The 17,679-nt window shown below is 44.3% G+C and overlaps 1 protein-coding gene across 6 annotated transcripts in view; it reads right to left on the bottom strand.

Moving 5' to 3' along the window:
• Positions 1–12,512, bottom strand: part of PCBD2 (pterin-4 alpha-carbinolamine dehydratase 2) — a 41,778-nt gene extending 29,266 nt beyond the window's left edge. Inside the window, exons 1-2 of one of the 6 annotated variants that reach the window (XM_070374370.1) lie at positions 12,169–12,512; positions 9,247–9,374 (exon numbers count right to left, since the gene is read on the bottom strand). In XM_070374370.1, the coding sequence (XP_070230471.1) occupies positions 9,247–9,336 (90 nt within the window). In that variant the 5' untranslated portion in view covers positions 9,337–9,374; positions 12,169–12,512. Of the gene's footprint in view, positions 1–9,246; positions 9,381–9,749; positions 10,042–11,452; positions 11,510–12,168 lie in introns of those variants that run through there. The other 5 variants (XM_014476556.2, XM_070374369.1, XM_070374371.1 and 2 more) reach the window with 5 other exon arrangements.
• Between the last annotated feature and the right edge of the window lie 5,167 nt (positions 12,513–17,679).

Genomic DNA, 17,679 nt, shown 5'->3' with positions numbered 1-17,679 from the left:
GTAGGATCTAAAAACATTGCTAAGGGAACCAGAGATGAGTCTGGCACCTAGTAACTGTGATGCGATCCTAAGTGACCACGGCCAGGCCATGATCTCGGTCTGGTTCAGTGTCCTTCTGTAAAATTCAGGAGACTAATTCTAGTGAATTAGTCAGAATAGCTCAATCCAGCCTGGATCAGAAGGGCAATATGATGACAATAAATTACCTGCAAGACAGGGGAGAGGGTGTATTGCTTTGTTATATAAAGGTTACACAGAGAAGAGCACAACACGGAGAGCTCAGAGCCAGGGAGAGCTCAGGTGGGCCACGTGCCTCCTGAGGTCGGAGAAGCACTGGACACCACCTGGCCACAGAAATCTGAGTGTGGAACTGACTGCTGCTCGCAAGAGCTGACTAGTTGAGAAAGCCACTTCATCAGGCACCAAGGCCTGTATTTCAGAACAGCTGGATGCAAGTTTCTGTGTCATGGCTCTAATGCACCAAAACTCTACTGACCAAATTCTTGCTGTGCAAACCTCAATGCTATTGATAGAGGCTGCACTGAAGCAATGGACTGGCGTACCAAAGAAAAACAGAAAAGAACAAGACCAAAATATTTTTAAGTGGTTACTTAAGGTCTCCTTTAAATTATTTTCCGTAATTATCGAGCCAGCAGTCCATTGTTATTAATTCATATTCAGCCTGTTTAAGCGGCACCAGCAACGCAGGCTAAAATCAAATGCCTCGGTAATTTCCTTTCGAGTGTTATTTTCTTGTCAGTTAAATTTAAAGCAGCCCATTTGTGACCACATTATACCAAGTTAATCTCATCTAAAGTGCTTCTCAAACCCTAACAGCTACACTAAGGTTTTATACTAATGAAAGCAATTTACATAAATGAAATTTATGTCAATGCATTTCATGACAAATTTTTTATTTTATAATAATTAGAGTACTTATATGATAACATCTGTTGATATTCACAGTCTAAACCTGGCAAAGATTTAAACCCACAACATTTTCCATGCATCATGTACATTATCTGTGAAAAGCAATAAAAAAAAGCAATGAATGCATTAATCATACCAATATCATCTGCAAAGCATAAATCTGAAATACCTTTCACGTCAGCTCAAACTGCTTTTTATTTTTTACACACCTGATTTTACGCCATCTGTAAAAGGGCAAGACAAAGACTTTTGAGGAAATTATATTTCTTGGCTGTTTGACTTTTACAAAATACTCAGGCAAAGTTGTGTAAACAGAAGATTTACTATACGACTAAGAAAAAACGATGCAGTTAAAAGTCCATTTTTATTAAAGGACGGTGTAATGACCACAGCGTTTTCACATTGCAGCATGGTGTCATATTTGCATTTTTTACACCTGTTTTACATTTCCCCTCGTCTATCTATCACATGTGTTTTTACAAATACACATCAGGCCTAAACCTATTCTATGACATAAACAGCAGAAGCAAGACTCTGAATGACAACATTTTAGGCTCTAATTTCCCTATCTTGATGGACATCAAACCAACATCCCAGCCACCACCTGACAACATCAGCGTGTCCTTCCCAGGGCTCCAGGAACAACTTCAAAGTGAAAACCAACATGAATACACCACACAGATATTCTTACTAGCTTCTTAAATTTTAGGTAAGTTTACAAAAATGCTTACCAAAAAAGTTTACATAAATGTGAGCATCTCTACTCTCTACTCCAATGATAACTATGAACACTTTCTTAGGGTTCTAGCTGGCTAACAAAGCCCATCTGTGGGCACATGTTATGAGCAAGCTACTGGTGTGATCAAGTTTTCACTTTACCTGGCTCCTGAGCACACAGATACTAGTCTAAACTTTAAAAGCAAAATGATACTTTCTAACCTCCATGGTGCTGAAGCCTCAGGAACATTCCCACTTAAGTGTTTCTCTACCTTCACCAGGCAGTGAACACCCACTTTCCAGAGTGTCAGACGTGACACTTATATTACAGCATTACTGACTCATAGCTTTGATGCGCACCAAGATGTGGTACACAACAATGAACAATAAAACCTGAACTAATTCTTTCACAAGGACAGCGCCTGAGACCTCCACCCACGTCCTTTGAGGACCGTTAAGATTTTCATTAACAGTTGTCTGTCTGCTGGTATCAACAAGCCTTTGACTTCACTAAGTGTTTCAAAATGTTAACCATAAGCCTATTAACAAATTCCTCAATAAAACATCTTTACAAAGTAAGTCAGTGACAGTAACTTTCAACTGTTTTACAGCAGGAGCTCCAGACACAGGAATAGAAACCAATTTACAAACCCCAAACTCACATATGGTGCTACTGCGGCTAGACGCAGAGAAACCTCCCCCCACTGCCGCTGCTGCCACAGCCTAGGCCATTCTGAAGGCCTCTCACCACCCCAGTGCCTGAAATCTTTTAATGGCAGCAGTTACATTAACCAAAATGTGATGAACAAGATATAGCATGAATAGAGCTTGGACCCTGCCCTGCGAGAGATAGTCTAGTTGGACCAGCTGTTAGACTGAACCATGTACTAACAAAAGAGCCATTTTTGTGGGTTAAACCTGGCCGGGCAGCAGCCAGTTCCTAAGAGTCCCTCTAACAAAATCGAATGCCCTGCAGGCAGGCCCACCCAATAAACCATAGACAAGGTATAGGAGCTCCTCCAGGAATGCAGAGAACTACAGTTCTTTCTCACAAAGCTCGTGAATCAAAAGTGCATTCCATCACCAAGCGGAAACTCTGTATCTCCTGCACCCAGAACTCTTCATTCCCTCAAAGGTACCAAACTAGGTCAGCCACCCCATCCCCACTCTTTATCTATTTCTGATACAAGTTTGTTTCTGTGCTGAACACCAGAGGTCCAGTATCCATGAGTGAGAAATCAGACAGCCTTCCCCCGTGGCGGGGGGAGGCCTCTGATGCTGCCGGGACCACCTGGCTCCTGCCCTGGAGGGCTCCATCTGCTGGCATCTTGGGTAGTTGGTGCCTGGGTTCCAAAGCTTCACCCTCGGCACCTGCTCCCAAAGCATAAAATTTCCTGATTTTGTAAGCTTCCCACTTGTCCCCACATGACAGTGCCTATTAAAATGTATCTTTATGGAAGGCTCACACCCACATTTCTAACTGACATTTTGTTCTTTCAATGCAGTCACCCTGCAGTTGCCAAACACCTCAGAATACATTTACATGTCACTTCGAGACCTCTCCCTCCTTGTGTCTACACGAAGAGAAAGAAAAGCAAAACTCCTTTACAAATGCTGACTCCACCCTGAGTCTAAGCACTCCAAATGTCGAAACTTCCTGCCTCAGCCTTGGCACTGCTGTGCTCAGAGAACTCATAGAGTCTCACCATGGCCTTTGCATCGCCACCGAGGAAAGACAGTGGGCTGACGGCAACTGAAACCCACGGCCACTTCCTCCACCTATGCCATGAGGACCCCTCGGGAATTTTCACACGTATAGTCACTAAGTATCTGCACTGATCTGAGCTACCAAATGCACGTGAACTATTTGGAACTAACCATATCTTGGAATAAAATGTCTGAAACGAAAAAAAAAAAAATCTTCTTTATAGTAAAACCTAGTATAACCCAAAGCGTTGAGAAGTAGGTTTTTCATCCAGGGTAAATGAAAATCCTTCTAAAATGTGTGGTTCAATTTCTACAGCAATAAAATAAATGAATTCTAAAGCAAACTTATGCTACCGTTTCACGTATAACCACCACATAAGCAAAGCATTTAAAAACTGTAACACCCAACAAAGGTAATCTCACTTCTGAAAGATTTATTATAAGTAAAATGACAAGACTGTGTAAAGAACTGAAAAATGTTCACACCCTACTTAGCGAACAAAACAGAACATTTTTTACCTACATATTCAGCAAAGACCAAATATATATATATGCTAACACCCAGTGTGGAGTGAAGTCTTTTAAGGGAGATGCGGGTCATCAGCTCTGCCCACAATTCCCTCCAGGGTATAAAGTCAAGGCCTGGAGAGTGCTGTCACATGGAGCACAGCGGGCCTCCCATAACTCTGCTAAGGGCAGGGCTGCAGTGAGGGAGACATGGGCTTAGCAAGGTGTACACATGCATGTGGAAATGCCTGCTCACAATAAAGAAATTACAAGCCCACGGGGCTACAGTGGACATCTTGTCATATCCATTTGGCATACACGGGGAGCTGTACCTAGAAAATAAATGTGTAGATTCAGACAATGGGTGTGTTTTAAAAGTTGATAAACGTCACTTAACTGCCGTGCAGAGACAATGCGTTAGTTGACGCTCCGACCTCTTCACTCTCCATCTCTCACATCCAAGGTCCAATATTCTGACCCCTTATCTGCACATGTCCTTAGTTTCCTTGCCCTCTATTCCGCCACTGCACTCTTCTGGCAAAAGTTCAGTGCTTGTTAAAAGTTCATGCAACTCAACGACAAAAAACAAACAACCTATTCCAAAAATGGGCAGAAGATCCAAATAGACATTTCTCCAAAAAAGACATACAGATGGCCAAGAGGCACATGAAAAGATGCACAAGGGCACTAATCACTAGAGAAATGCAAATGAAAGCTACAATGAGGTGCCGCCTCACACCGGCCAGAACGGCCACCATGAAAACGTCCACAAGTAAACGCAGAAGACGGCGTCCAGAAAAGGGAACCCTCCCCGTTCCTACTGCTGGGGGGAATGTAAATTGGTAAAGCCACTATGAAAAACAGTTTGGAGGTTCCTTAAAAAAAACTAAAAACAGAGTTGCCATATGATCCAACAATCCCACTCCTAAGCACGTATCTGGACAAAAAGATACTTCAAAAAGATACACGCACCCTACGTTCACTGCAGCACTATTCACAACAGCCAAGACGTGGGAATGAGCTAAGTGTCCATCAAAAGATGCAGGAATAAAGAAGATGCAGTGTATATAAAAAAATGGACTACTACTCAGCTATAAAAAGAATGAAGTAACGCCTGTGCAGCAACATGGATGGACCTAGAGATTATACTAAGTGAAATGCATGAGAGAGAGAGAGAAATACCATATGCTGTCACTTACATATGGAATCTAAAATACGACACAAATCTATCCACAAAACAGAAACAGATTCACAGACGTAAAGAACAGATTTGCTGACGGGTAGGGATGGACTAGAGTTTGAAATTACTTGACGCAAACCATTACATAGAGGGTGGATAAACAACAAGGTCCTACTATACAGCACAAGAAATTATACCATGATAAACCATAATAGAAAAGAAGACGAAAAATAATGTGTACACAGACAAATAAAACCGAATCACTGAACAGTAAGAATACCTTGTAAATCAACTGTACTTCAATAAAAGAATTAAAAAAAAAAAAAAAACACTTCAGCCTTCATTAAGCCCAACCCAGCACCTTCTCCAAGCCTGTGTAAAAACACACAGGATCTTCACCTTAAATGTTTGCCCATAAATCTCCAGTGACACTGAGAATTGCTCAGCAACCAACCACACTTCACTAGTTCCTTCACTGTCTTAGTCTCTGAGAGAACTGTTTCTTGCCTATTTTCCTATTTCCCCAGATCTCCAACACCCCTCCCTCCCACCCTGACTCATTCTCAGTTGATGACATCACTTAAAAAAATAGAAGCCATCAAAAGAGAAAACCACCTCTTCTTCCCAGGACAAACGTAGCAACCTACCTGCACCTGTACACGTACACTCAGCATTCCTTCCTGTCACAATGAACACGGCGTGCCTGCACCTCCACCTGCTCGTTCCAGCCCATCCCATGCACGATGGTGCTCTCAGTTACCCTTTCTGGAGGCTCCCTGTTATCTCCCGCCTGAACTCTGATCTCATATCTCCAGCTGCTGACTGACATCGCCACTTAGGTGTATCTCAAACCTGACATGTCCAACACAGGGATTCATAATTCCCTACCCTGATCTCTGCCCCACTTTCCTCAGCCAAGAAAATGACACCGCCCTTTACCCTACTGCTTGAGGCAGAGCCTTGGGATCATCCTTGACCCTCTCCTTCTCCCCACATCCAATCTGATAGTCTGGATTGTCCTACCTTCAAAATAAATGAGAAATCCTTCATTTCTCTCCACATTCCACTGCTATTGCCACGGTCTCGCACCATCTCTTGCCTAGCCTATTACATGGCAACTTCCACACTCTGCCTGCTGCCACTCTTGCCCTTCCACCATCTGCTCATAGCGGAACAGCCAGGGTGAGCTCTTTAGAACCATGGCACTTCTCTGCCTGCAATTCTCCAAGAGCTGTCTTTCACAGGATTAAACCCAAACTCCTTGTCAAGGTCACAAAGTTCCTGTGCTTGGCCCCTCCCTCTCTTTAACCCCTTCTCCCTTCTGTCCCCTCCAGGACGCTGGCCTCCTGGCTCTTCCACGGTCACACCAAGATCCCTGCTGCTCTAGGAATCTGGTCCCTGATGTCTCTTTACCCACAGTGCTCGTTCTCCAGTTCCTCACGTGCTGAACTCCCTTGTATTACTCAGGCCTCAGAGTCCCCTCCCCAGGCCCCTCCATCATAAACAGTGTGCTCACCTCTTCACCCCTCTCCATGCCAATACCCTGCTTTACTCTCCCTCATGACTTATCACTACCTAAAATTACACTATCTATTCATTTGTTTATTGCCTAACTTCTCCACTAGAATGGGAGCTACATGCACTTAAAATAGTGTCTGGCACAGGGGAGGTGCCTAATAAATATTCGTTAATGAGTATTACCTTTACAATAAAAATTAAACTACTTTTTAGAAATTTAAATGTGTGTACAATTGTCACATTGTGAATAAACTATACATGTGGAGAAAGACCACAAGAGAATAGGAAAAAAAAAAAAAAATGGAAGTAGTTGCAATAGGAAACTCTTTTTATTTATACCACCCTATTTTAATGTTATATAGCATTGCTTTATAATTTAAAATGTACCTTTTCTATATTGAAAAATAAGTGAAAGATAAGCGAGGATCTAACAGGGCCAGAGGGTCACCACTCTAAACATTAGTTGTGAAAAAGACAAATTCAGCCCAACACGTGGCAGCTGCCTGGACTATGACTGCCTAAGCCTCTAAGTTGCTAGAAGCCTTCCTGGCACTCACATCTAGGCCATGGTGTTGAAAATCAACATCAGACAGGGTTGCCCTGTGACCATGAAAGATGAGAACAAAAATAAAACCATTCCTGTAACAATGACTGTACTCATGACAATAACAGAGTGGAATACAGAGAATCACGGACACCACTCCACAATATCTCAACACAGACAAAACCTAAACACTGTCCAAATCACAAAATACCAAACCCCCACCCCCTTCCCCAGGCTAATGAGAGACTGCTGCTGCTTTACCAATTTCAGCTTTGGTCCCACTGGAGTCCATTCTCCCTACAGACTAGATTTATTAAAATAGTGAGTCATAGAAGAACCCATTTTCTGACAGCATCCAACCCAGATCTAAGCCCTGATCCTTAAAGACTCCAAAATCACTAGCACCAGCCCAAACCCTGTGATAAATTTTTCCCTACACCATCCTCCGGAGATGCCCCAAGGCCCCCGTATAGGGTAAGTGCTCTCCCTCACTGCAACAAGCAACAGCCCAACTTGTTCAGCTATGGCCATGTTCCTGGTGGTCTCTGGATGGTGGGCGCTGACATTTGTCATGACATCAGTTGCCATTACAGGCCATTACATGCTGAAGTCACAGAAGCCTGGCTGGAAAACTGACCCCAGGACATAATCTCAGGGCTGGTTCTCTGAGTATGTGCCCTGATATCAGCTGATCTTCTTGTCACCTGCCTCTTTCTCCTAAAAGGTGAATGAAGGTAGGGTGAAAAAAAAAGTCAAGTTAATTAAATGTCCTGGTGAATAATATTACTGTTAATCAAGGATGCCCTGCACAGCTTCCAAAGGTACCCTGAGCACAGGGTTAAGAGTGGGGCTGGATGACTGACTCATGGGCAGAGCCTTAGGCAACACTACTCAAGTACTTTAAGCCACATGTTCAAGCCCAATAAATTAGCCCAGGCTTAAAGAAGTCAGGCTGTACACATGTAAGAATTTTAATAAGCTTGGAAAATGCTACCTAGAGCTTATGCACAAGCTTACTGTACCAATGGGATTCCCTGCCACCAGCCACAGAGTGCTAAGCCCCTGACAAGAGCCATCAAGCATGTGGGGCAGCAGGGACAAGGAGCCAGCTTGGTCCAGGCTTCCTCAGGAGTGGGAGACACAGCAGAAGGCTGGCAGCCAGATGGATGGAGAGCAGAATGGGGCGTGCAGCACAGTGGAGCCAACGGCATTTACTAGGAAAACATGTCGAAGGTTTCTTTGGTGGAAATCTGGTCCTCACACACCCTTCCAGAAACTAGCAAACACTGTAATCAATGTCTGCATTTATCCAATGCTTGTTTGTACCCAGAACTGTGTTAGGTACAATAGACAGTTATTTGAGCAAACATGGTCTCTGCCTTCTAGATGCTGACACCTAATATAAATAAAAACAATAAATCTGTCCAGAGGATTACCAAACTAACTGAACAAACATGGAACAGTCTAAAGCATGGACCTTATATAAATGCAGTGGAGTAAGAACTGAAGGCTAAGTCATGGGAGATGACTCTCTAAACAGGGTGGGGCCCTAATGGAACAGTTCCCCTGTTAAGGCTCAATCTTCAAGGTTGAAGAAAAGTTACAGCTTTCAAGAAAAGTTACAAGGGCCGGCTATTGGACTTGGAGAAAATGAACCAATCAGAGAAGAGGGTGCAGCCTGGGGAATGATTTAGAGACAGAAATGCAACTATCAGGAGAAAGAAAACTTGACAACCATACAAGAAACCTAGAGGAAATCAGTCAAGCAGGTGTATGTTTCTCAACCGTTTTTATTCATGGCCCCTTGTGATAAATATAAAAAGCTGACACTCCATTCGTGTTATTTAAAATTTGAAAGGGAATTAAATATCCTAACCAACACCAAATCAGAGCAACAGTGGTTTCAGAATTTGATTTTTCCAAATCACACAAATCATCCCCTTCCTTTAGAGTTGAGAATCACCCAGTTGGGTGGCAGTAACTGTCAACAAGGAAAGAGTAATTATCACTGAATTATTTAGGAAGAAAAGATTTAGATCCTGGATCCACAGGGCACCAGACAACCAGTACTAATAGAAACAGTTACAGCCTAAGGTGACCAAAAAAAAAAACCATGGCACAAGCAAGAATATGTACTAATTACCTGATTAAAATTTTTGAAAGAGAACTCTTTGTAGATGGCATCTCTCTCACTTAATTCCAACCATCCTGCTGCTTTAAGGTCAAGTATCATCTGGCTCCTCTCCTCTGCAGTCAACTGGTGGGTACCTGCTGACTACGAAAAGAACACATTTAATACCTGAAATGTAGAGGTTTGGTTAAATTCAAATACATGTACAGCTCTTTACTTATGTAGAGATACAGAAAAAAAGTGTTAAGGACAATGATTTCTAACTATCTCCGATTCTTTTGTTCTCAAAATACAAAGCTCTCTCAAAAGAGATAAAAACAAGACTAGCTCTGTGCAAAATAAGTTGCCTCCATGGTATGTGGGCTTATCACCCCTTACAAACGCCTCTAACTTTACAACTCAGCTTTCCTGGTTTCTTACAGATAAAGCTGAGATTGACCATTTGGACATCTTACCAAAGATCATAACCAATGGCCAACATTCCAGGACTTAGGAAACTGAGGTAACACACTCACCCAAGGAACTCTGCAAGTCCAGCAGCAGAACCAGGATTAGAACTCAGGACTCTCAACTCCTGGTCCACTCTCTTTGGATGGCCCCATATCACCTCAGCAGCCTTCAGTCCTTACTCACATGGGTCTCAACTATCTGAGCTCATCATCCCCTTTCAATTCTAGTTAAGACCGATCAATCCTCAGAGAGGAAAAAACAAATGCACATTTACAGGGGATTTTGTAAAATAACTTCTGGGCGTTCATACACCCTTTGGGCTATAGGTTAAAAAGCCCTTGCTTTAGCGGAGTGAGTTTTCTCAGAAGCATCAGTAAGACAAACTCCCTCAACCATGTGGCCACAGCACTGCCCACTTGGAAGCACTTGTGCACAACTGTCCACCTTGTTCCTATTCATCCTGCTGAGGACACTCCACCCAGAGTTCTGTTAGTTAACAGGCCCACACTTGCCATGCTACTTGTTTTTTAACTGAAAGAACTCTAAGCAGCATGACAGACAGAAGGAAAGAACACCCTAGGAGAAGTCAGAAGAGGCATGTTCTCATTCTGGCATAACTGCCCACCAGCACCTCCTGTCTTACCCGTACGCTGGGCTACTACCTGCTCAGGTGAGGGAGGGACTGGCCCCAGAAAGAATGAACTAACTTAGGGGTTCCTTATCAAAGGGCAAACAGAGGCTGAGCTGGATACTCTGCCATGAAACTTCAACTCATTCCCACTTCAGAAATCCTAAAACCCTTTATCAGTGTAATTAAGAAGGCAAAGTAAGTAAATTTATAGACAATCTGCAAAAAGGAAAAAAGGATGCTAATGAGCCAACCTTCTAGTTTCTCTTCCTTGCTTAGTCAGCTACTCTTCCCTACAACAGACGATAATGAGAATGCCTCTTAATTAAAAATGCTTGAAGGCTTGTTATCAAAAACCACATACCATTTTAAAAAGTATCTATTCATTAGCTTTTTAATGACAGCTATGAAAAATTTCACAGAAGACCTATTACAGGAAATTACCTAAAAATTTTAAACATTTAAATATTTTAATTCAACTAAGACTATTTTGCCAAGGAAACAGAATTATCATTGAATAGCTGCAAAGAAAACTATTAACTATGCTGTAGGTTATGCAGGAGTCACAGGGAGTCTATGGAGCATACTCTGAGCTGTTTTCCTCCTCCCTAAACCTCCACATCTCCAGTGAGGTTCATGAACTGTGGTCACTACTTGTGTCTACCTAGAAATAGGAACCACGTACAGAACTGTAAAATGGAGTCACTTCACCCATATAAGATAAACAGTCCCCTTAAGGACACACATTCCACAGAACCCTTCGTGATGGACTTAATTTTCTTTCTGTGGGAGCTATGCAGAGAGACAGGGAAAGCATAGGATCTGGAGAGCAATCTTCAATCCAAGCCTAGCTTTGTTACTTTCAGCTGTGGATGCTGAGTAAATCTTAGCCTCTCTGAATTGCAATGTTTTAGAGTGTGGATGTTACAACATACACCTGCCAAGATTTTTAAAAGGCTTAAAGAGATCTTAAGTGTGGAGGCACCCAGCACAGAGCCTGGCACGTGGCAGCCACTCCAAACGCACCTGTTTATTCACCCCTCCCCAATGCCACGACTGTACTCGATCACCAGCGCCCGAGATAGAAGTATGCCTTAGGACACGCCTAGGTGACAGTAAGCACTCAACTTGTGTTCTCACCTTAATGGCCATAAAGCAGAATGCTTATCTTCTCCATCATCGAGTCACATTTTTTTTCTATTAAAAAAAAATTCAAACTGCCAAATGGGCTCTAACAAGCAATTTAAGAAAATGAAACGGTGAGTTTAATACAACATATTCCCACTAGGTGGTGCTGCATGTTAAAACTTTCTCTCAAGTCAATTTACCCCCAATATGTTAATGTATAAAACGGGGAAACGGACCGGGCGCCTCTAGGTATTAAAAAAAAAAAATCAGTGTGCAACTCAAAAGATAATTTATTAGTAAATACTCCAAAAAATTAACACCGAGACAAATGAGTTAATTCAACACTCAGGGCCCCGTTTACAGAGAGCGAGAGACGGTGCCTGCTCTCACCGAGCGGACAATCTAGACGACCCGACAAGCAGCTTCAGTCACACCACGAGTGAAAAATTTTCACAATTGCTTTGCATACTTTTTTTTTAACACTTAAGTCGTGGTGGTTTGTTTTCTGGTTGGCAATTTCGGAAACTACGATGAAATTCCAAGCAAGAGAAAACTGGAATATGCTACGGCCACCCCTGTCTCAGACCAGCGCGTCGGCAGGAGCCGGGTGCCCAAACGTGGCTACCCGAAGTCCGGGGCCACTTCGGGGCCTGCCCAGGCCCCTTCACCCCTCGGCCGGCATGGCTGGGCCTCGCCCTCCTCCCGCACCGCGGGCCCTCGGCACTCACCATGGCCGCGAGGCTCTGGCTCCTGCCTCTCAGCGCCGCGAACCAGCGCCGCGTCGCCCCCCGCGTCCCCAGCGCCGCCGCCATAGCCTGGCGCCGAGGGCTGCCCGGCGCGCTGCCTGCCCGCCGCCCGCCGCCCCAGAGCCAGGGGCCGTGCGGGAAGCTCCCAGCTGCAGCCTAGACCGTCCCGCAAAGCCCTGCCCCGCCGCGCAGGCCCAGACGCGGACCGGCCCCGGAAGATCTCCAGGAGCTTCGATGGCGGGCGCACCCGCAGGCCCCCCGCAGGCCCCCGGCGCTGTCAGCCCCGGTTTGACGGGCCTTCGGCGTCATCGCCGCTCGGGTGCCAGGTTTCCTGCCTGGTGCGGGGCGGGTAGGAGGGCTGGCGCGGCTCTGAGGATGGACCTGCGGTTCGCTTTTCGGTGTCCGGCCCTCGGGTTGTCGCTGCCTCGCCCACTGTCTGACCTCGTTGGGGCAAACAGCACCTGCGGGCTGAAGGATGTCGCGGACGGCGACAGGAAGAGATGAGCTGCAGGGGGGTCGGGGGGTGACTGGAGACCACTGCACTCTACTAGCGGTTGTGGGACAGTGAACTACAGTGATGCAAACAGGGCCTTCTAAGTAGGGGAGCCACCGGTTGCATCTAAGCTCTGCTTTGTTATTACTTAGCTGCCAGTGTCCTGGGCAGACTAACTCATCTTTGTCTAGATAAAATAATTTGGAAAACCTAGCTCACAGTGCTTTCTAAAAGGTAGCACACTCAACACATAGTAGGCATCCTGGAGATAACATGTGGACAGATTTAGATAAATTATATATATATATATATATATATATATATATATATTTGGACAAAAGTCTTTAGTCTTTCTTTTATATATTAGTATTTTATTCTTATCATTCCTTTTTTTTTTAATATATAATTCACATACCATAAAATTCATCCCTTTAAAGGGTACAATTTAGTGGGTCTTAGTATATTCTTGTATTTTTTTTTTACTAAATAGTTCAAGCAAATTAATAATATTTTTTGCAGAGAACATAGCAATATACTCAGGAATATACTTTTGAAACTATGAGAGTCCAATTAAGTTCAGCTTAGCAGCTGCTAGCATTTTATTTCCCATGTGGACTTGGAAAAAAATAAAGCCTTTCACCTAAAATAGTCTAAAATTCAGACTTATGGCCCAGCCCATCTTCTTCACTCTTGCCCACCTGATGAAAACTCAGCAGAGGAATCTTGCTGTAGACCTTCATCAAACATCACTGGTCTCAAGGCATTTATCTGAGACATTCTGGTTTCCTTTGCCTGATGCCATACATGGACATATACAAGAGCTGGAACTGTAGATTGTATTTCCAATATTTACTTTGGGCATTTGGGATCATGAAAAATGTCCTACTATCTTGCTCATTAAAGTGAGAACTGAGAAATTAACTGGTAGTTGTGAAATAATAGGTTGGAGACCCCTCATCATTTTCAGTGGTTTGCTTTCATCATTTTCCTTCCCTAATACCGCTGGACGAGACTGTGACACGTCAGCTCTTGTCATGAAAGCATTAGCAGCAGGATGCTGCTTAGGGTCCAGGGAGAGTGATGTCCACTGACAGGGGCTGTGAATGCCCTGCCCTAACACAGAGCTCTCTTACTAGGATCTAATTTCCTTAGCAAAGATTTACTGGGCACGTCCTCTGCCATGGACAGTTGAGAAAAACAGCCTCCTGCTCAGTCTTTCATGTCCTGCTTGGCCACATGGACTAGGCCTTGGGCCTGGAACACTTCCTTACCAAAAAAGAGCCCACACAGCCTGTGCCAGCGGAGAAGGCAATGGCACCCCACTCCAGTACTCTTGCCTGGAAAATCCCATGGACAGAGGAGCCTGGTGGGCTGCGGTCCATGTGGTCGCTAGGAGTTGGACATGACCGAGCGACTTCACTTTCACTTTTCGCTTTCATGCATTGGAGAAGGAAATGGCAACCCACTCCAGTGTTCTTGCCTGGAGAGTCCCAGGGACAGCGGAGCCGGGTGGGCTGCTGTCTCTGGGGTCGCACAGAGTCGGACACGACTGAAGTGACTTAGCAGCAGTAGCAGCAGCAGCCTGTGCCAGGCTGATCGGCCTGTGAGAGTACCCTTCCTTGTTTCAGACTGAATGTGTGCTCCTTTGTTCTGCTTAAGTATGGATGTCAATGACCCTGGGGCACACACCCCCATTTCAGAATGTCACATTCGGTGGGGGAGAGGGTTCTTCTGCTGTGGCACTAGATGGGTGCTCTTTGGCCATAGGCTGGGGGTGAGGGACATCCTTGAGCCATGAGGGACCTATGCACACTACTGGGGCTGACCTTGATGTCTCTTCTCATGAGAATAAAAACACTGTTCTATCCCATGCTTGACCGTGTTGTTTTCCTAGATAACTCTAATACCAAGAAGTCAGGGACAGAAGGGTTGGGCTTACATCCCTGGTGGCTGGCATTGTGGTGATTCTTGCTATCCTCCATGGAGTTGCACTCCCCTCCTGGCACGGGTTCCTGGTATAGTGTTCTCAACAGACAAGTTTTACTGGTCTTGGACCACTTCCTTCCCCTCTAGTTCTCTTTCCCTCAACACCAGTGCTTCCCAGCTGACCCTCTACACTTGGACCTCCCTTCCAGGAACCAGCTCTGTTCCATATTTCCCTCCAGGGGAACCTCTGTAGCCTGCCTCAGCTAAGTGTCAGAGGCAAAGCCATGGATCTGCTGGTCATCCTGGGAGCCTTTCCTCACCCTCCAGACTAGTATTGGGCCCCACTATATATGAAACCATAGGAAAACTCCTGTTTCTTTGATAGGATAACTCCCACTCTGGGACTCTGCCACCAAGAGAAGATTATATCAGTCCAGTTCAGTTCAGTTGCTGAGTCGTGTCCGACTCTTTGCGACCCCATGAATCGTAGCACGCCAGGCCTCCCTGTCCATCACCAACTCCCGGAGTTCACTCAAACTCATGTCCATCGAGTCGGTGATGCCATCCAGCCATCTCATCATCTGTCGTCCCCTTCTCCTCCTGCCCCCAATCCCTCCTAGCATCAGGGTCTTTTCCAATGAGTCAACTCTTCGCATGAGGTGGCCAAAGTATTGGAGTTTCAGCCTCAGCATCAGTCCTTCCAATGAACACCCAAGACTGGTCTCCTGTAAAATGGACTGGTTGGATCTCCTTGCAGTCCAAGGGACTCTCAAGAGTCTTCTCCAATACCACAGTTCAAAAGCCTCAATTCTTCGGCGCTCAGCTTTCTTCACAGTCCAACTTTCACATCCATACATGACCACTAGAAAAACCAGTCTTGACTAGATGGACCTTTGTTGGCAGAGTAATATCTCTGCTTTTTAATATGCTATCTAGGTTGGTCATAACTTTCCTTCCAAGGAGTAAGCGTCTTTTAATTTCATGGCTGCAATCACCATCTGCAGTGATTTTGGAGCCCAAAAAAATAAAGTCTGACACTGTTTCCACTGTTTCCCCATCTATTTGCCATGAAGTCATGGAACCAGATGCCATGATTTTAGTTTCCTGAATGTTGAGCTTTAAGCCAATTTTTTCACTCTTCTCTTTCACTTTCATCAAGAGGCTCTTTAGTTCCTCTTCACTTTCTGCCATAAGGGTGGTGTCATGTGCATATCTGAGGTTATTGATATTTCTCCCGGCAATCTTGATTCCAGCTTGTGCTTCTTCCAGCCCAGCATTTCTCATGATGTACTATGCATATAAGTTAAATAAGCAGGGTGACAATATACAGCCTTGACGTACTCCTTTTCCTATTTGGAACCAGTCTGTTGTTCCATGTCCAGCTCTAACTGTTGCCTCCTGACCTGCATATAGGTTTCTCAAGAGGCAAGTTAGGTGGTCTGGTATTCCCATCTCTTTAAAAATTTATTGTGATCCACACAGTCAAAGGCTTTGGCATAGTCAATAAAGCAGAAATAGATGTTTTTCTGGAACTGTCTTGCTTTTTCGATGATCCAGCGGATGTTGGCAATTTGATCTCTGGTTCTTCTGCCTTTCCTAAAACCAGCTTGAACATCTGGAAGTTCACGGTTCATGTATTGCTAAAGCCTGGCTTGGAGAATTTTGGGCATTACTTTACTAGCATGTGCTGCTGCTGCTGCTAAGTCGCTTCAGTCATGTCCGACTCTGTGTGACCCTATAGACGGCAGCCCACCAAGCTCCCCCGTCCCTGGGATTCTCCAGGCAAGAACACTGGAGTGGGTTGCCATTTCCTTCTCCAATGCACTAAAGTGAAAAGTGAAAGTGAAGTTCCTCAGTCGTGTCTGACTCGTAGTGACCCCATGGACTGCAGCCTACCAGGCTCCTCCGTCCATGGGATTTTCTAGGCAAGAGTACTGGAGTGGGGTGCCATTGCCTTCTCCATACTAGCATGTGAGATGAGTGCAATTGTGCGGTAGTTTGAGTATTCTTTGGCATTGCCTTTCTTTGGAATTGGAATGAAAACTGACCTTGTCCAGTCCTGTGGCCACTGCTGAGTTTTCCAAATTTGCTGGCATATTGAGTGCAGCATTTTCACAGCATCATCTTTCAGGATTTGAAATAGCTCAACTAGAATTCCATCACCTCTACTAGCTTTGTTCGTAGTGATGCTTTTTAAGGCCCACTTGACTTCACATTCCAGAAATGAAGATTATATACAAAACCATAAATCCAGCAAGAGGACAGGTTAGGTAAGTAATGCTGAATCTATTAAACGGCCTATACTATAGCCATGGTTAGGAACAGTATTACCAACAGTGAAATATTTATCACTGTTAATCAAAAGAAGGGAGAAAAAGATGCTATAAAATCGCCACAAGTATGGGAAACATAAGAGAAAGACTGGAGTGTTATGCATATGATGGTTGCCTGGGCCATAGCATCAAGGCAGGACAGGGTTCCAGCCCACATAGAGGCTCTGGAGAATGCTTAAGTTTGAAGCTGGGTTCCACCACTGGAAGTATATAATGAACAGCAAGTTATTTAGGGCTTCACTTACTCATTTTCCAGTGGAGTCAACCTCAGAGGGCCACTGTACAGGATAAAGGAAATGGTGTAGGTCAAGCACTTAAAGCAATACGTGGCACACATGGTAATATTCAAACATTATTATAAGAGATGGAATAATTAGAGGGCTTTTTTTTCTTAAATATTGTAAATACAGATACACATATGAAAGTTCAAATCCTAGATTCATCAGCATACTATGTATATAACCTAGGTAAGTTATTAAGTGGAGAGTGAAAAAGTTGGCTTAAAGCTCAACATTCAGAAAACGAAGATCAAGGCATCCGGTCCCATCACCTCATGGGAAATAGATGGGGAAACAGTGGAAACAGTGTCAGACTTTATTTTTCTGGGCTCCAAAATCACTGCAGATGGCGACCACAGCCATGAAATTAAAAGACGCTCACTCCTTGGACCAACCTAGATAGCATATTCAAAAGCAGAGACATTACTTTGCCAACAAAGGTTCGTCTAGTCAAGGCTATGGT

Source organism: Bos mutus, chromosome 7 (assembly GCF_027580195.1).
Source record: "Bos mutus isolate GX-2022 chromosome 7, NWIPB_WYAK_1.1, whole genome shotgun sequence".
Lineage (NCBI taxonomy): Eukaryota > Metazoa > Chordata > Mammalia > Artiodactyla > Bovidae > Bos > Bos mutus.
This window is presented reverse-complemented; position numbering and strand designations above follow the sequence as displayed.